This window comes from Lissotriton vulgaris, chromosome 10, assembly GCF_964263255.1.
Source record: "Lissotriton vulgaris chromosome 10, aLisVul1.2, whole genome shotgun sequence".
Lineage (NCBI taxonomy): Eukaryota > Metazoa > Chordata > Amphibia > Caudata > Salamandridae > Lissotriton > Lissotriton vulgaris.
Window position 1 is genome coordinate 564094320 of NC_141698.1, and position 21205 is coordinate 564115524.

Genomic DNA, 21205 nt, shown 5'->3' on the forward strand with positions numbered 1-21205 from the left:
TATACATATTAAATACAATGTTCTTAATAATAATTAATATTTGTAATTAATTATTATTAAATATATACTAAGCTTTTAAATAAAAATATTTTCTTAATACAATATAAAATAGTAAATCATCTATAAAGTAACATACAATGTTTGATATATATTTTTAAATTATTTACATACATATATACTATTATTAATAATAATAATTAATATATTACATGAATTATTATTAATACTTTACACATGTAAATCATTAATTATTACATATTTTAACAAATAACTAAAAAATATTTTGGAAATAATCATGTAAATTAGGATTTGTATTTATTTACAATGTATATACATAAATATGATTAATAATAGAAATAAATAATTATTATTTCTTATTATTAATTTACAAATGTTAAATCTTTGTATAGTAAATTTAAAAATAAAACAAATATAAATAATACATAAACTCAAGTTTTATTTGTTATATGTATTTTTTACAATGTTAATATATTAAATTAAGTATTAATAATAATTCGTTATTTATTATTAATTTGCTAAGGAGTTTTAATATAAGAATATTTTTATAAGTGTTAGAAAAAAATGTATGACATTTTAAGTCTAGTAGTATATTTTATTTTTACTTAGAACATTGTATTTAATATGTTTAAGTTTCTATTATTGTTTAAATGGGACTACTTTTTTAACCGCTTAAGGTTATTTTGCTTCATTCAGGACCTGAGAAGCTCGCGGTTGGATGCTGCGTCGCGGAAGGTAAGATGAATTTAAACTATTATATTTTATAGAGTAGTAGTGTTTAAGTGTATTTTGGAGGTGTGTAGTGTTACTGTGTGTGTTTAGTTGTGGATTTAGTATGTTTTTGGTGTTACTTGGATTTTACGGAGGTGTTGTGATTTTTTGAGACTTAGGGCCCCATTAAGCCCGCCCGCCATCCTATCGGAAATCGGGACCGCCCGCCCTAAGGGTGGGGGTCCCGCACGCACCATTAGGATGTGCCCGCCACAGTGGTGGGCACATCCTGTATCTATAGTATTGTGGCGGGCGGAGCAGAGAGCTTTGCATCATTTACATAATCAAAGGGGCAGGCACCGCGCGGTGCCTGTCGCTTTGAATATGCAAATGCAGGGGGGGTACCACAGGTACCCCCCCGTGTGCCACCCCACTTTGGCCTTCACTCCGGGGGCCCACAGGGGGCCCCCAGAGTGAACACCGCCTGCCTTTCCGTGGCGGCATTGCCGCCGCGGAAAAGCATTGCACTCTTGCCATTGTAATATGGCTGGCGGTGTCTCAGACACCGCCACCATATTAATCATTTTCCGCCCGGCCGCAATGCGACCGGGGCGGAAAAGTGGCGGGCGGTGGTTCCCTCCGTTGCGGTCCCCCCCGCTATTGTAATGTGGCGGGGGAAAAAGGGTGGCGGGCGGGCATTTCTGTCGGGCGGATCGCCACCGCCACCATGGCGGTGGCGATCCGCCCGACATGGTAATGGAGCCCCAAGTCTATTTTTTTAGTGTGATGTTAATATCTGTGTATTTTAATGTGTTATACTAATGTTTAGGTATATTTGTAAATGTTTGGGGGCTTTGTGTGGCTGGTGTTTTCCATATTTTTTTACAGGTTCCGGGATTTCGCCATTTCGTTCCGGAGAAGGATGCATTTTTTTATTTGGGAGAAGAGATTGTATTACTTTATTAAAGAATTGTTTTTATACTCTCTCTCCTTTTTTCGTGGTTTCATGGAGCGATTTTTACTCTTGTTGACTATTTTTCGGGTTTTTAAGGGTATTGATTTGGATTGGGAGAAGACCATGCGTTTTTTTAAAGAAAAGTGTGTGTATGTTACTTTAATTAATAAAGTTAACATACTTTCTTTTATCGGGATTTCCTGGAGCGTTTTTTCTATTTTTACTTCTTTTCGGGTTTTTGAGGATTTCCTAAATTGGATTTGTAATGGATTAGCAGTGGAGTACACGGATTACAAGTAGTTTGATTACGTATTCTTCAGCAACATGAATTGTAAATTTCGTAAATGTATGTTATTTGGGTGGAAAATGTGAATGTTATTATTATTGTTATATTTTATATCATATCAAATATTGCTTAATTGTCTACAATTGTTTTTTTGGCATATAAATAGGTTTGACAATTAGGTAATATTTATTATGATATGAAATTAATATGCTAATTATCACAATTTTATTACATAAATAAGAGTATTGTTATTTTTGTGTAGATAATTCACAGTAGGCTTTTGGCTATTAAGGAAAGATAGTCTAGGCCTCTTGTAGAAGGATATAGTGTGACTTGGCTTTGGAGTAGTCTAAACGTTTGGTTTGTTTGTTTAGTTAGTTTTGGTCCTATTTGGGTTACTGATTGTTGTATACGTAGCTCTTGGTAGCTCTGTTCTTTTTGTAAAGCTTCTATTAGTTTTTGGACAGTGGGTTTTCCTCTGCTAGTGGTAGATTGAAATGCATTGTGCCATCCTTCTACAATGTTGTTAGTTTTAGCTTCTTGATTCAGTGTACTTAAATATACATTCCACCAAGCTATGTGAAATTTAGGTTGGCTTCTGTGTCCTGATCTATGTAGCCTTCCCACCCATGTATCTTCAAAGTAGTCTAGGAGTGGTGCTAGTTTTTCCTCATATTTTTTGTAATATGGGCTATCTATTAGGATGTTATAATGTTCTGCTATGTCTGTAACAGGGACATATGATAGGGCAATTAATTTTTTGATTTGGTATGCAAAGGTGCTATCTGTAGCATATAGTATGCTTAATGTAGATTTTTGGAGATGTCTCCAAATGCTTTGATTAAAATGATAATAGCAACCTTGTATTGCTGTGTGAGGAAAAGTTTTTAATATACTATTGATCATAGCTAGAATAATTATTTTCTGTGGAAAATAATTATTTGTTTCTTGTTTTATTGTGTTTAGGACTTCTGTGTAAGTATTTTGTTGTTTGTTGGGCAACAAGCAGTAAATAAATGGGATGTTAGAATTATGGTATAATCCATGTATGCTGTAGAGTTGGTAAAATGGTTTAGGACATGTTTTAAAAGTCCCATCCATCATTCAATGTTGGCACTCTTGTAATTTTCTTAGATTGTTAGCAGTACCAAACATTATAATTCGGTTGGTAGGGCATTTGTTGTCAAATAGTAAGAATGGTTCCTTATTATGTGTTCTACTCAGTTCAAGGGGAATAACAAATTCGTCTAACGTTTTAGGGTTAGGTTGAGTTGTTGTAGTGACTCTTTTTTGTCTTGCAATTGTGCGTTTTAGGGAGTCAATTGATGGGAGTTGGCCAGAAGCATGTTGAGGAACTTTTAAGAGTTCCTCTTTTAATATTTGGGTTGTTGGTTTGTCAGTTCCTGTACTTGCTTCTTTTATGCTTTCAGGGGCATCCCTGACCTCAATTTCAGATATATTAGGGGGGGTGATTGTGTTCTTTGGTAGATAGTACATTAGCTTCTTCTGTTGTAGCCCTACCATAACATTTATTAGAGTAGTATTTACTGCATTTCCAAAATACTTTTCGTCCTGACTGTTTTTCTTGGGTATAAACATACCCCATGTAACATAGTAAAAGCTTGTTTTTCTGCGACATAAACTCTGCACCTTCAGTCATGTTTCGATTTGTAGTGCTAGGAAAGGTTAGAAAGACATATATTTTAAGTTTAAATACTGCTATACATGTTTTAAATGCATTCATATTTCTATGAGTATACTTACATTTTTTTCTTTGTTGTAATTCTAAATTTTGACAAGGTGTTGTCAAGCTTTTTCTTGTATTTCCTTGTTATCTTTCTGTTGGTAGAAAATTAAAATAACTTGATAATCTATTCTTTAATTACATTTTGAGCTGTTTCTAGGGGGAAGCAGTTTAGTTGTTAGCATTTTAGGGTTTTTAAATAAATCACAAAATATACTTACATTTTTAATTTGTGGAGTCTTTAGCTTAAATGAAGTAATTTTTTGGATGTCTTTGAAATTTCTGTTAAGAAGGTAGAATAAAGATAAAATGTGTATTAGAAATTTTGGTTCTATAAATACAGTTGGTGTGTTAGAGAACATTTAAAAATACTTACAATAGGGATTTTGTAGTAAATAATCAGTTTAACTTTTATTGCTGTGTTTTGGAGATGTCTGTAGAAGAAATGTAAAAGGTAAAAAATAAATGTTATTTAAACTGTTTAGAGAAATTGTTACAGTTTTAGCCTACTACATTTGTTTTATTTAAAAATTAGTTAAACTTACTTTAATTATTTCTGTAGGAGACTTTTCTTGAAAAGTAGTTTTCTCAGGAAACAGTTCGTCAGAGTGTCACCTTCTTTCTTTAGAGTTAGAAGCAGGAAATAGTAGTAGCAAAATAATCTTTTTATAGTGTGTATTAGATTAGTTACTTCATTTGATTGGATGATTTAAAATTGGGAGCTTTTCATTGGTTGGTTTGAATTTTTTTACATTTAATTGGTAGGTTTGGTGTAGTGGAAATGCTAGTTTTTTAATAGTTTTGCAGTGATCCAGGTTTGTTTTTGTTCTATTTAAAATGTATGTAATAATATTTGCACATATATGTTAAAAGTATTCTGTTTATTTATACATTCAGTGCAATCTTTGGATGATATATGTTTAAAATATTTATTTTTATTGTGTGTGTTTTAAAAAATGTTTATTCTTAGTGTTATTTCCATTGTGGAGTGTATAATGTATTTAAAATATATAGTTGTATTGTATTTAAAACATTTTAGGTATTTTTTATTGTGTCGATATTCCTTTAATTTTGATATTAGTGTTATCTATATATTTTGTTTCGATGTTTTTGTTGTGTACTGTTTAATTATTTAACACACAATATTTGTTTAATCTATATTTTGTCTTTCGATATTAGTGTTGACGATCATTATTATATTCAATAATTAGTAGTCGATATTTTTGTATGTTCTTAAGTAAGTATTAGATGTCGATATAATGGTAGTCGATATTATGTCGCCGATATTTTTGCAACTCGATATTGTGGTCGACGATATTATGTCAGTGATCCCTCCAAATGATATGCACTGGACGATATAGTTGATATTTTTGTTTCTTTCAACTAATTAAACCAAGCGTATCTCTTAAACAAAACCCGAACCAGCGGAGGGGTACCCAGAGAAACCAAGGGTACAGCTGAAGTTAGAGAACAAGGGACTGATACCGGGTAGCCAGGTATTTTGGAAAGTAAAAGCAGATCTAGTAAATACTGGCACTGCAGACAGCAGTTGTTTCAGGGTTCTGATTATCTCCAACTATGAGTTTTGCAGGTTGGAATAAGACTAATGTGCTAATAAGAGAAATTCCTCACTATTCAGAGTTGCAAAAACTACAAAATTTGTATTTTGCTCTGCACAAATTGAAAATTCGCCAGCTGTGAAATCTGCACACATTTTGTAACCCCAAATGGGTGAAAAATCCTGTTTGCTCCCATACTGGGACTACCGGGGCTCTTGGGAGGACAGTCCTAGCTTCTGAATTAAAAAAATAGGAAAAAGGCTAAATCTACTTGCTGATAAGGAAGGATAAAGTAAAGAAAAGATTATTATTGAACAGTGTGTACGTTTTTCCTTAAATGCTGAATTCGAATGGAACCATGTTCAGATCAGCCTGGAATCCTGTACAGTCAGGATGTAGGAAATTCTGGCAGAAATCTTAGATGCTTAAACAAATGGCAGGGAAAACTAGAGCTTCTAACAGCAGATTATTAATAAAATAGGAGAACAACTTTACATCTTTTGTCATACAGCTAATGTGCTCTATGCAGGAGTAAAACATAAAGAAAATGATCCAGACATTTTGTGCGTTTTTTAAAATCATAATTTGATGCACCAAAGTGAATAAGAAAGGAGAAAAATTAATACAATCACAGTTTTCCATTCAGCAGAAGTGATTCCTGCCCTGACCCCCCCTCTATGAATTCGTTTGTTTTACACTGTAAGAGCTGCAGTGGGAAAAGATTACAGGAATGTGCATTACAAATACATCAATGAACATTACTGACAGAAGAAAAATGTTGGAGCAGACAGGTACCAATCAAATAATCAATATTCAGGAAACGGCTACATCATCCCTCTTTAAAAGCACAAAATAATATCGTAATTTAATTTACTTTAAAAACCCCCACATGAAGAAAACCGAAGTGATAATCTCATTTCCAGTTACTTGCTAAGAATTTTTACCTTATCAGCTTTGCAGCTGGGAAGCTTTTGCGTAATCGTTTTATCTTCTGTGGACTCATGAAACCACATTCACAAGGGAAGAACAAATGTCATTCATAAGAAAAGGCCATGAAATGATAAGTTTCATTTTGTCTTCTGAGAATCCGTTTTTTTTTTACTTAAACCTGACCTAGTTTCCTTTCTGCGCAACAAGCTGCTTTCATCATAAAATGAATTGTGATCTCCAAAGCTACCAAGAGCTACTTGTGTAAATAAAGGCTTCCCCTTCTATCATGAGCTTATGCAGTGCGGGGGAGAATTCAATCCGAATACTGCAGAAAGAGTATGAATTTCTAAAGAGTGTCATTTCTGCTACTACACCTTGGACTGACCGGCTGCTATCCACTTTGTACTTACCCTGTACTACCACATATGTAATTGTTGGATTTCTCTACATTTCAATATGAAAATTGTATACACCCTGTTTATTCCCAAAGGTTTCATTAATACTTTATTTCGGCCTCCTGGGCCATTAAAGTGTTTCACTTCCTTTCATCCCTACTTATGTTCTTTTTCTCTATGCCATATATGTATAGAACTTGTTATCCCTGTAAATCACTCCGATACCCTAACATGTCACGTTCGCGCTCAATAAAATACAAAATAAATAAAACTTCTTGCGGGGTGGGTGTGGGTCTGCTGAGAAGGAGTCAACTGCTCGACTAAATACAGTGGTCAGAATATGGCATCAGTTGACAGGCACTTGGGGTATCCTGTGTAATGGGGGGGCTGCTATCACTCTTTAATACCCTTATTCTCTCCCTGCAACTTTGGTCATATAGGAAAACCAGGCCTACCTTTCACTCTTGGCCCTTCTCTTAGACCCTCACCACAAACAGGTGGTTGTTCAGTGGCTAAGGGTAGGTCAGGGGGTCGGGCAGGTGGTGTGGTTGGAGGTTGAAGGAGTGTTGTCCCTTCTGCAACTCATGGAAGCGATCTCATGCCAATCTTACAGCTTTTGCTCATTTGTAGAATACCAAACTTACCTAAAGTCTTCTTAGGTAAGCGCTCTCAGATACTGGTGAAGCACACTGCACAAAAGAGGTATACCTTTTTTGAAACTCAAAAAAAAGTTCTATATCATTTTGTTTTCTTCTACATCAGCAATTTAATGAGACCCCTCCCATAAAAACCCAATTTACAATCAGTTACCTAGGGTCTCCATAGACTGGTATACATTCAAGCAAAGAGTATATTCGATGTATCTACTTTAGTTTAATTTCTAAATATTCCTCATGATTATAGTCGATTGTAATTTCTTGGAGTACAAGACGTAAATGCATGTACGCATTCCTAATGAAGACCTATAAGTTATATTGTCGAAAAACATATTGAGGATAACCTACTGACAGGAGCACTGAATAGAAAGTGAATCATGTTTCATGGTCATATCAATGACATATGAAACAATAGCACAATGAACCACACTTCTATCAGTGTGTGTAAAAAATAGCTATCACATGGGAAGATGTCGCAAAAAAAGAATCCTTGAGTACTAGTGCATCAGCCAGAAAATAGGATGTTATTAACTATATGTTTGTATAAGTCAACAATGCCACATGCTCTGCTCCATGAGTCATGCTGGTAAATTCATGCACCTCTTGCAAACCTTTCAAAGACAAAAGTTCAAGGAAAACTGGTGGAAGAGTTACTTACTAGAGAGCCAAGATTAGGTTCGCAGCTCCCAAGGATTAGCTTTCTCAGGCAGCACACCTCAGCCATCAAAACAATGTTGGACATATCATAAATGACATTGGTCGCTATTTGTGTTGCAAACCTTAAATACATCCCACTTAAATAAATAACCAGGAGGACATGAACCTACTCAAGAAGCATTGGCTACCTTATAAACAGCCAAATACTGTATCCCTATGCATCGTAGGTGTCAACATAGGGCTAGTATAAAGAAGGTCAAGTGTCATTGTCGACATCAGTTATAATACTGAAGGGTGCCAGTGTCTTCAATCACCATTAGTGCCAATGTTTGCAGTGCCAATCTTTGCCTGTCAGCCATACAACACCTATTACCCGTAGTCACAATCTGTACCCCCAACATCACCAAGGATTAAGGGGCTACTTTATAACTCAGTCTGACATCTCAAGATAGAACTTGGTTGCAAGATTACAGATAGTCCAAGGCTTTACCTTTATATTTTGAGTAGTGTGGTAAGGAAAAAGGCATAATGAATGGGAAAACTGATATTGCAGGCTTTATCACATTTTGCTTTAGTTGATTACCGTAGCACTGGGGATTTACAGTGTCACTTACGCTGTAAAGCTACATCTAATAAAGCTATGTTATTGCTAACTAAATGTATGCAAATTACAACAGAGTTTATTCCATACAACAGATAAAAAATGTGGCCTAAGAATCTGTTATTTGCAGCAACTGTAGTAATGCAATCAGACTGAACCATTCACACATTTAGTGCAAATGACAGATCATGTTATGAACCCAGTAGAGGATCAAGTTTTTGACTTTGACCATCCTCTGGCTCTTCACTGCTCAAAAGATGGGCCAGCTCAAGGATACTGAGGTCTCAGTCCTCTTGATTACCTAAGTCTATAACTAATACATTATAAAGATAAATATAACATATGATATACATACAATTGCATAAACAATAATATGTTATGTTATGTATTGGTTCTTGTTAAGCGCGTACATCACCCGGCCTAAGGTCTCAAAGGGCTAGCCTGAACTCGAAAAACCGGAAAGGATGAAAGGGGGGGGGGACGAACTGAACGGAAGTTTTCTCCGAATAGCCACGTTTTGAGTGATTTACGGAACTTCTTGTGGTTGCTCTATGTACGAATATGCATTTTATCACGATTGTTGAAGTAGGGAAGGAGCAGCATGACTTACACAAGGCTTCATCTCGGGAGTCATGGTCCCGCCCACCACTCAACAGAATAAATATGTTACATTTTGCAAATCTACACATCTATTATTTTTACTATTTTCACTGGACTGTGCATCAGCTCCTCAATATTGAATTCATGTATATATATATATATATATATATATATATATATATATATATATATATATATATATATATATATATATATATATATATATATTTTTTTTTTTTTTTGCAGCCCATCCCGACGTTGTCCGGGAGCAATCAGGCTCTCAAACATCACCACTCCTCCCCGCGCTCAGGCTCTCAAACATAACCGCTCCTCCCCGCGCTCAGGCTCTCAGACATCACCGCTCCTGCACACTGCAACTCCCCACTCACCTACCTCAGCCCACCGCGGGCACCGCCACTCCTCAATTCACCGCTCCTGTCCGCTCCAAGCTGCCAAATCACTGCTCCACGCTGCCAAACTTCACCGCTCCTGTCCGCTCCACACTGCAAGCCCGCCGCGGTCGCCGCTGCTCCTCAGCCTCTGCAAACTTTACCGCTCCTCCTCGCGCTCCGGGCCGCCGCTCCTCCCCGCGCTGATGTCAGCACGCACGTCGTTAGCGCACACGGCCGGCGCTACTTCCAAGGGACTACTTTTTTTTATCGTCAATTTTTTAAATACTGTTGTTTTTTATTTATTTATATAGCCTATGACCATCTGCAGACCCTCACGATTCCAATGATGTATTGGGTGTGTGGATTGGCGCTGTGGTTCCCGAGTTTACCCGCCTCAAAGGTTCAAAGTTCTTGCTTTATTATAGTAGTATAGATATATATACATTTGCCCGTGAGAAAGACCACAAGGCCGAAACGCATTGGTGAGATAGACTTGGATCTGTGCGAATAAACTGAGAAAAACAAAGTTCCTGTGTGCAGCGCAATTTGTAACAAAAAATACTTATATATATACTTATATATATATATAGATCGGTGCTAACGAAGAGGGAACAAGTTGATTTTAATAACGTCCAATATAATAAACTTGTGAAAAAAATCCAGGGTAACAATCAGTTGTAGTGAAGAGTGCGGACAAAGGGGGGAACACGGTGTTGTGGGCCCAGTCTGACTATATTGCAGAGGCATCCCGACAGCTTTGTGACCCTCTTTGTTATACTAAATCCACTAAATTTGTGATGCTCAAAAACCATGAAACCACCAGAAAAGCTATTAATCTCTGGTATAGAACTGGCTTATTAACAAAAGATGAATTTAAGTTCTTGAATGTGTCACATCCCATCACTCCACTTTTTTATTTGTTACCCAAAATTCACAAATGCACTTCTCCTGTCCCTGGTCGTCCCATTATCTCCGCCCAGGGCAGTATGAACGAAAACATTTCAAAGTACGTAGATTTTTTTCTTCAATCACATATGTTTTCTCTTCCTTCCTTCTTGAAAGACACTACAGATTTTTTAGTTAAGGTTAGTCACATCACTTGGGGTCCTGATTTCTGTTTCCTGGTGATGGATATTGAGGCACTCTACACCAGCATCAACCATCTCCAGGGCTTAGAAGCAGTAAAATATTTCCTAGATGGACGCGAGGCAGCATTAAGAGATCACAACCTCATGCTGCTTGAAATGATACGCCTATGCCTTTTCAATAATTATTTCCAATTTGGAAAGGATTTTTTCCATCAAGAACGCGGGGTGGCAATGGGTTCGTGCTTCTCCCCCAGCTATTCATGTCTTCATGTTGGCTGGTGGGAGAGGCATGTCCTTGGGGTCACCCACGCACATTGGCTTCCCCATCTAGTGCATTATTGGCGCTTCATAGACGATATCTTTATCGTCTGGCGGGGCATCAAAGAACAAGCTGCTTCATTTGTCGATGATATTAATGTTAATGACAGGAATTTAAAGTTTACTGCAAATATAACATCTGATTCCGCAGAATTTTTGGATGTCCAAGTTTATATCGATCATGGTACCATACATACTAAACTCCACAGGAAGAGCACTGCGGGTAATTCCATCTTGCATGCCCGCAGCGCTCATCCACCACATACCATCAACAGCATTCCTCTGGGGGAATTCATACGAATCAAACGCATTTGCAGTAGTCCTGATGTACTAGATAAATGCTTAATGGAATCCAGGACAAGATTCCTCAAAAGAGTTTACAGTAAAGTCATTCTAGATCAGGCTCTGATTAAGGTACTTGCTCGTCCTCGCGAGGAACTCTTAATCTCCAGAAATAAAGAGATCATTGGATCCAACGAACAGGGCTCTGTTCGTTTTATCACCACTTACAGTTCTCAAACATCTAAGATAAGTAATATTATCAGATCAGAATGGCCAATTGTATTAACTGATGTGATTTTAGCACCATTTCTACCTAAATCACCAGCTATTACCTTCAGGAGGGCTCCATCTATGAAAGATTCACTTGATAGGACTCAACCGAACTTACACCCAAAACAAATTGGTTGAACAAACCAGGTTTTTTCAGGTGCACCTCCTGTCATGCTTGCACTTTTGCAGTTAACAGTACACACTATGCTTCGGCTTTTAACGATAGGCTGATTCCAATACGTGAACATCTGACATGTCGCAGTGATTATGTAGTTTACCAGCTGACCTGCACATGTTCATTGTCCTATATTGGAAGTGCCAAATTACCAGCAAACCAGCGCATTTTGCAGCACATCCGTGCCATAGTCAACTCTCACATGAACTATCCAGTGGCGCGCCATTTTAAATCGGTGCATGATAAGAAACTAAAAGATCTCACTTACACCTTACTTTGTTCAGTAGCTAATCCGGGCAGAGGTGGAGATCGAGAAAAATTGCTTCGCCAAAAGGAAGCCTATTTTATACTGCTGCTTGATACTCGAGCCCCTGCAGGTTTAAATGCTTTTGATGAATTGCATCATTTTCTTTAAAATGTTTGAGTTGTTGCCTTGACCAATATATGTGTAGTTTCTTTTCCTCATGCAATATGTTTCCTTTGTATTCTGGTGTTGTTGATTACTATTCTCAAATTTGAGATAACATACTGAGAAATTGTTTCCTTCTGGTTCTTATTTGTAGGTTTTCAAATTGAGTTTTCTGCAGCCTGTCAATTTTCATTTAGATCATGAAATACTTTTAAGCACTTGCACTTTAGCACAATGGCACTTTGTTCACATTTAGACACATAATGTATTAGTGATAGGGATGTTGACAGCCAGCTTAGGGAGTATGACATGTTAATCTCTCTGTTTTTAAAATGTTTCTATGCACTAGCATTAGATTTCCAGAGCACTTGTTATACTTAAAAAAAATATTTGCAATGTTGAAACTCAGGATTCATTTTATTTTTTGGTTGATATTTATTAACTCAGATGAGATTTACACAATCAATTGATTTCAGTTGATTTACCCCCTAAATTCATTTGCTGGCTTGTTTAAGTGACAATATCCCTACATGTTATTTGAGCACTATGCTCTAACTTTGTCTTTTTTGTTCATTTATCAAACATCAATGTTTCGAACTTTTGGTTTCATTGTGAACTTGTGGACCATTTGCTTTGTTGCAACCCTTGCGTCCTGTTTCTTTAGGCGCTTGGGCTTTTAATTTCAATTTAATGCACTGCCTACTCCTGACGAGTCATGTGATCAAGCCCCGCCTGCAGAGCGAAACGCGTCAGGGAGGGCACTAGCTCTTTTCACTTTGCTGAAATAAAATGGATTGCTGGCACAGGAGTGTGTGATGTGGCTTTTTGGTGTTTGCTAAAGATCGAATACAAGCACCTATTCTTGGAGTGAGGTCTACGCCTGCTGTAACCGCTACTTTCGGCGGTCAGGAGTTTCTGTTCATATATATATATATATATATATATATACATACATATATATATATATATATCGACATTTGAAACATTAGTCTTTGGAGTTCTGTGAACCCAAGTTTGAAGATATTCCACAGACCCAAATAAAAAAAAATGTAAATCCAATTCGACAATGGAGTTTTTCTCCATTGTCCATTTAAGTTCTGTGAATCCAAAGTCGGGGTTAGGAGATCAAAATATTTACAGTTAGCTGGGCATAACTTGAGAAAAGTGTTAAAGCTGACATTACAGGACTCAGTCTTCAAGTCCTGGAAAAAATCATAAAAGAGCCATATTCATCCTCGACCCCCTGGCTCATGCGGATGCATTAAGCGTCCAGGGAGCAAAAGGCTACCACTCTAAGACGTTCTTTTTTATAAGATGCAGATTTTGCAACAGGGGTAGTTGGTCTCTGGTGATAGATTTGCAGCCTCATACAGGACCCTGAGGTCTATGAACCCACCTCAATGGCCGTCAAACCCACAGCAAAGGGTCTAAGACTCATACTGGACATCTCGTGGGGTGCACGAACCAGCAAGTATTCCCAAAGGCTGGCAAACCTTGTATAAGGTTAAGCATAGGTAACTCAGCACAGGTTCACAAGCTCTTCAGTAAGGTTTGCAAACCCTAAAGAAAAGTAAAAAACAAAAAATAATAATTAAAGTCCAAGCCCAGCGATTAATCCCTATTCCTACTTAGCCGCTTCATCGATCTCAAATCCTGTTTTTATTTTCTCATAGGTCTGGACCTGAAGACAACAACAGTTTTGAGAGTGTAGCAACGAAGAGAGCACATATGGTTAAACTCTGGGAGAGAGAGATTCCTGGTGTGGGTTTGTAGAACCCACACAAGATTTTAAACTTGATGCATTGCTCCACTAGCAACCAAAGGAGGTAAACCAATTTTGCATCCAAGACTGAAATCAACTTGGATTAAAAATTCTGAATGTTCTGTAAACGACAGGGCAAAGTTTTCAAGAGCCCCGGGAACATTCCACAGCAGGTACGGTGTCTTACAATTAGGGCCCCTGTTCACACGGAATGAGAATCATTGGCAATATAGACTAAGGCTTAACACAGGGACTTGAGCTGGTAATTGTGATGAGATTGCATTTCATGCAGTAGAGGCAGCGCTAGGCCTGCAGCCTGTTATAAGAGTGAAAAAAAGGTTATTTCAACTTCATGAGAATGATACAAACGAACAATGAAGACATTTAAATACAAACTTTGATAAACCAATAGGTTTTGTTTTTTTTTTTTAACTTGTAATGGCAAAGTTTATAGGTGTGTATTGCTCATGTGGGGGGCGGGGGGGGGGGGGGTAGCGTTTGGTAAAGGTTCGAAGACTTTGTGTGAGCGGCCCCAGCTATTCTAATAAAATATTACCATAATTAAGCAACCACTTTGGCTGAAATAATTTGAAACTTCGGGGTAGGGCCATTAGTTGAACATTCTGCATTAGCAGAGTTAAGCTGTACCCTCATAAGAAAAATGTTTTAAAAATGAGTCACCCGCTAAGTGAGGTCTGTGGTGTAAGTTATGGGGAAATCTGGGACAAAACACTTCCATTAAATGCCATGGCCAGCGCCTCCATGTAGTGATAAACCATGAAACCCTATGGCAAGAGCGGACACATGTGAATTCCTCTCTCTGCACTATACTCGCATGCACTTATTTTTAGAAGTATTAGTAACATGAGGACCCAATCGCTAAAGATCACTGTCGCAAAATCTAAAAAGGCCGTAAAGTATCAATATTATCCCTAGACCTGACGGAGCGCATATAAAAACGGAAGAAAGACATGGAGGTTGACAGCTGGCAGGCGGCCAGACCTGTACTGAGATCCCTCTGGCAAAGTGTATTCACAGCAACTGCCTGCTGATGCGATCTTCACGTCGATAAAGACAGTATCAGCTAACTCTCTGAAGCGCAGCAGCGAGATTCGAGTGATTACTGAAAATATTCGTTTCCCATGTTTTAAGTTAATGGGACAGGGCACTGGCGGGCGGTAAGCTGGTATAATTAGACCCACTGTCTCTGTTTTCCTGTAAATACTTTACTGCGTTGTGGTTAATAGCTATGAGAAGTCGGCCGCTTTTGATCTGAAAGCAGTTTCCCGAAAATCCACATAAATAAAATTGTGCCCAAGTACACATTACTGCGGCATTGTCTTATTTCTCCTTTGAAAGGTAAAGTGATTATTAGGCTACTGCAGTGGATTGTACGGTTACCCTTTCATCTGCAAATTGGGGCCATCTAATTCAGAATAATCTGTTTTGCTCAATAACTATGTGTAAATGGAAAAGTTAATAGAGGGCAATTTAGTCTTAAAATTAGACGGGTGGCAGAGAAATGCTCCTCTGGAATAACCCAGCATCTCTTCTTTGTATTAAACACAGTCCAAAAAGGACAACTTGAGAACGTTTATTGAAATTCTTAGCGGCAGCAATTTTATTTCAGCTTTACACTGTATGGTGCTAACGTTACTCCATCAACTCACTAGTATACAATTTTTTTTTAAAACAAAGTATTAACCCTGGCCTGCATGTATATGAGTGGTTACCTCTTCACCCTCCTGATGACAGTCAAATGGATAAGAACTTGATTTTTTCCCAACATTTTAAAAATAAGAGCTTTTTTACCAAATGGTACTCAATTTAACTTGACAATATGGAAGGTGGAGTTGGTCTTGTCCGGGTTTGAACTCATGAATATAAGATCTCAGCGGAAAAACTGCAGCTCACAGTGCCTTCTTGTAGGCTGAGTCTAACTGGAAAAGCAGGGGATACCTTCAAATGTAGTAGCACGCTAAACTCGGACCACCCCTCGATGATAGCTGTTGTGTCTTAAAGGGTACTGTCATTCTGAGAGGGATCGAGAACACTACAAAAAAAAATCAACTGGTAGTACCCCCTGTTCAAAACACAAACAAGGCTCAAGACGGGATCTGAATGCGATCAGGCAGATGCTCACTTGGGTTACAAAGCTACTGACAGGTTTGTTTAACTCGCATACAAACAACAAACATGTTTATGTCGCTGTAATGAAGTCGCAGAACAAGGACTGTAGTTATGAACAAAACATTAACTTTATGAAACCTGAGGGGTACTTTAATAGCAAACTTAGGTGTCATTCAAAGCCAGCACCAGATATTGGAATGAAGGAGCCCCTGGAAACAATAAGAGTTCAGGGCATTTATCACAATACTTCACAGCATACTCTAGAAGGTCAATGACTTTAGGTCAGTTAATGGTGATCCTAAAATGTAAAAAAATGATAACATGATACCTTATAATTTAGATCAGAATCTTTAACTTTTAATGATTATTCAATAATGCCACATGCTTTTGTGAATTGGCACCAATGGGTGTAAGTCACCATCACTTCAGTACACTTATTGACCTGTGGATACTCTGCAAGGAAGAAGGACTGCTGTACTGGTGAAGGACTGCCACTCTGCTGGACTGCTGCTTTGCTTTGCTGGACTACCGCTTTGCTGGACTCCCACTTCACTGGCTGTGCTGCCCTCCTGCCTGGGTGGGAAGAGCAGGACATGCATCACTTGACATCAGAACCCAGATTGACTCCATGGGCTTGCTGGCTGGCCTCTTGATTGGAAGTCTCGGGGACATAAAAGACTTCCAGACCCTGCACCTGGACCCAGCCATTTGAGAGACTACCCTGCCAAGTGGTGCCACACCAGTCCTGGACCCTTGGAAGTGGGTCTAGGGTGCTGGTCGGCGGAACCAGCGCATCTTCTCCGCTGAGCGACGCATCCCCAAGCAGAGCTGATGCATCTCCTCGGCTGAGCAGCGCATCCCTAAGCAGAACCAATGCATCACTGCGTGGATTGGACCAGTACAAAAGACTTGCATTGCAGCAGCCTCCTTCATCTGGGACCAATGCATCGCCTTCGGAACCTCCACTGTGCAACTCCTTTCCCAGCGTAAGCTCCTGGCATCCCTCAACGACAGTCTTGCGAAGATGCTGAAACGCCACATTATAAATTCACTGCTCGTCGGATCCGACGCAACACCTCACATCCTCAACACCAGACGTCGCAATGCAAGTCTAGTCAACAGGATCGTAGGAGTCGCAGCATCAGAGCCTTGTCGCATCTCGGAAACGGCACATAGCCGCTGCTTTGCGAAGCACCTTCGACAGATCCAGACGATGCTCTGAAACAAGGATTTAAGGTACTTTGTTTAGCTGGTCTAACTGAGTTCTAGAAGCCGGCCTGCACTCCATTGCTCGACCTGAACTTGTCACTTCGCCCCGCGCCACCAGATTTCCCCCATAGTGCTTTTTCTTCTTGGCGCAATTTTACTTTAGAACTTTGAAATTTATTATCTCCAGTTCTACAGATTGGTTTTTGTCATTTTGGATACCTTTGATTTATTAAATTAAGCTCTATTTTTCTAGCCTGGTGTGGAATCTTTTTGTATGGTGTTGCACAATACTTTACACATTGCCTCTAAAGTCAAGTCTGACTGCTGTGTGCCAAGCTATCAGATGGTAAGCACGGGTTAATTTAGGACCCCTGGACCCCCATTTCTCATCTTAATGGACATCCCCTTATTCTCACTTTTTCAGGCTGTGTTCTTTAATCTGAGTCAAAATGTGCATCTCCCACCGAACTCACTTATTCCCCAAAGTATTTGCACTTTTTCTTAGAACAATCATCAGTCGTTTTGCAGTTCCTAGGAGATAGTCATATCCCCCCCCAGCCATTTCGTTAAAACTTTACACTGCGATTGTATACTTGTGAAAGATTGTTAAGATAATGCTTCTTTCCTCTTTTCTGTGATTTTATTGCTGTTTTTTATGCCGATTTTATGAAGTACATGCTGTTTGTATGGTGGTAAGACCCACCCTTTTATGATTTTTATAAATCAAATAAAAGTATTATCAGGGTTAATTTAGGGTATACCAGACATTTACCCTGGCTAAGACTGTGGTTGCTGCCTGACTAGGGCTCATACCCCAGTCAACCAACAACCCAATTTCAAACACTGACTGAAGAAGAGGACACCGAATTGTAATGCTTCACTGCCACCACAAATCAGAAAGGCCTCTTATGGGAGGTGTTGAGGTAACGATTCTCATAATTCAGAGGATCCATCCAGACCCAGAGATTAAAAATATTAAGAATCTGTGCAGGATGAGTATTTAAAAATGTTCTACAGAAACGTACACAAGACCCTTAGGTCAAGGATGGGCTACTGGTCAATGTCTCTCTTTGGGCACTTTCCAAAGCCTGTGGGTGCAAGAGCTCCTACTGTAAAACAAATGAGCACCACAGAGATGGGTTTGCAAAATATGCCAGGAACAGGTAAATGTATTCTTATGTTATGGAATATTTATAAAGCACAACGTTTACCCGAAGGTATCTTGACGCTGATTCAGCATTAAAGATGATTAGTTATTGAAGATCCTACTCGTTGAAAAGCCAAGTTTTTAATGCTTTCCTGAAAGGCCAGTGTTCAGGAATAGATTTGATGAGAACTGGAAGGGAGTTCCGAAGTTTTGCGGCATTGCATACAAAGCCGTGCCCTCCCCAGGAGGCTGGTCTGGAGCTAGGGATTATCACATTTTGGCATTCCTAGAATGCAATTGTCTGGAAGGGCAGTAGAGAGAACAAAGTGTTTGGTCTCGTTTTACCGAGCAGGACTGAATGGCCAGATTTTCTGTGGCAAGGGCAAATGAAAAGGCACACATTTTTGTATAGTTACATGTATTTCCTAACCCCCTTTGCAAGGTAAGGTAGATGCTGAGAAAGGCTGTTCCCATGCACTCAAAAAATGGCTCAAGCAGGGGATTCTTAATTAATGACAGACCCTGAAACCCAGTGCCATGGGCAGAAACCCGAACTAAGACAGAGCAAAAGCCCACAGGAGGAACTAACTAAAAGTTAACCCCGAGTACATTCATTCTAAAAAATGAAAATACATAATTTCAGCAACACATCACTTCTGTTCAGTAGACACTTTATAAAAGGGGTGCCATAAACTTCAATATCGGTAACATTCCATGCTTGATGTTTACTAAATGGACAGTTTGCCAGCGCGGGAAGGAATTATGCTTGACGACCAGTTCTATTGATGAAAAACTACTGCCCCTATTCCAAAGAAGAATGTTAGCTCTTTGTTTTGCTCAACTGTGAATTAACCACAGAACATGTGCCTGGATTGAGTTAAGACAAAGCCAATCGCCAGTCTCTCTCACGAATCACTTCGGGATGCATGTGGGGACAGTACTTACATTCAAAGGAGTCGTAATTGGGACCTACGCCCGCACAGAGCAGGCGGGGGTCTAAAACAAATACCTGTTTTCTGGGCAAACTGCAGTGACTGAACTCTGATGTCTTTTTAATGTCAAAGTTCAAAAAGAAAATGAAAAAAGGGTCATCTCAGTCACCTATAGAGCTAAGTGTATGTGGCCTTACAAAAATTAAACAAATAACACTTTTAGGGTAAAGTTGCATTAACTACCGGTTTGTTTCCGTTCATGGTGCAATTGTTTCTGTGCTCATGAGTCGATCTAATGGCACCCGCCACTCAGCAGCAAACAAAGCTAATAAACTTGCTGGATACACTTTAGTGTCTGTGGATATTTGTAGATGAGCCATCTGGGAGAATTAATATTCATTAGAAGTTAGTTTTCCAGTCTCAGGCAACAAGCAGAGACAGGCAGTTTCAAAAGGGTTAACAAGCATTTGCAATGCAATCGGTCTCGCCTTTGGGACCTTATATGTATTTAGCTATGCATCACATTAGCCCGGGTGCTGAAACATCTTCTGTACTTTAACATGGAGGGAAAGTAAGCACCAAACTGCCTGACACGCCAGGTTTGGGAACTCATGGAGAGAAATATTGCCTTTCAGCTGGAAATAGTATAGTCCAAAGCTATGTTTTTAATAAAAATTCAGGGCCTTCGGTGGTCATATCTCTGAAAATACAACATTTGAAACAAATATTATTGTCTAGGGGTGCTCGTGGAAGACAATTTCCATGTCCTGTGATCTAGATAATGCTAAAGTGATTCTGGTATGTTACTGACCTCTGCTGGTCGTTTTCTATCACAACAGTTAAATAGAAGCAGTTGAACAGAAAAAAGTCCCAAAGCGGAAGCAAACAAGTCCTAGGGCTGATCTCCAGAGCCCACAAAGTACATACACATATAAGTATATAATAAGTATATACTAAAGTATATACAAGAGGTCTCAAATGCTCGACCTAAAAATAAGACTCTTGGATGCAAGGTGTGTTTCTTGGCAAACTGACCGCCTACTTTGGTGTTGCCTTGCAAAGTTTCTAGTTGTAAAAAAAATAAAGAATTTCAGATGAATTACAGGTTGTATAGCTAAATTTTGAAAACTATAATGGCAAAAGCGAAGCATGCATAAAAAGTACTTACTCAAGTCTAAGACATCATCCGTTTTTATTAGGTCTTCCTCCCTTGTAAGTGGTAGCTGAGTCTCTGGCTCATCCCGCAACTGCATTGACAGCAAGCGCAACATGAAAAATACTCGAATAGCCTAAAGAAAAACAAATAAGCACACTCTCGTGTTACGTTCAAGGGAAAGTATACATTTAAATATTCACAGTCTCGAGACTAGCATTAGCACAACAGCTGCCTCTATCGTGAGTCCATTTGGTGGGTCCTCAAATCTTATGACAAGGGGACTTTGGGTAGAATCTGCTACACTTATTTCTATTAAGCATCAGTTTAAATCGGAACAGAAAAACATATTTATCGTGAGCATAACACGGGTAATAAAGGTCTCGATATGAACGAAAAACGTACAAAGCATCAAGTGTTTGCTCTTGCTTTGGGGATGTCGGGATTTTGCCCAGCCTGTGCAGCTGCATGGACAACCAAGCTCTATCAGCGATGTGTACCGATGCTCCCTGCTGACTAGGACACTGGACACTTGGTCTGAAATAGAGAATGGACCTTCTTAATCTTGTTGACTCCCAATGTAGACAAGGTTGAGATGCCCAGGCCTGGCTAGCTAACAAAAAGTGGTGTAGATGTTTGGCCAAGTCACTGTATAACACCATAGTCGCAAAACATTTTTTATATCCAGAGAGATTTGTGATCTTTTTGTACAAAAAACACTGTTTCCCTCCCACCTTGATGATGAAGGGGTAACAGGCAACTTGAACCACGGGCAATGGTGTTCAAGCCCACGTGCATAAATTCATCAGGAAACTGGAGAGCAATT

General features: G+C 38.8%; 1 protein-coding gene across 4 annotated transcripts in view; it reads right to left on the reverse strand.

Annotated features, from left to right (window-relative positions):
• Window positions 1-21205, reverse strand: part of CLEC16A (C-type lectin domain containing 16A) — a 704284-nt gene that overhangs the window by 300915 nt on the left and 382164 nt on the right. For all 4 annotated transcript variants that reach the window (XM_086941416.1, XM_086941414.1, XM_086941413.1 and 1 more), the window contains exon 18: window positions 20395-20515. In XM_086941416.1, the coding sequence (XP_086797542.1) occupies window positions 20395-20515 (121 nt within the window). The remainder of the gene's footprint in view (window positions 1-20394; window positions 20516-21205) is intronic.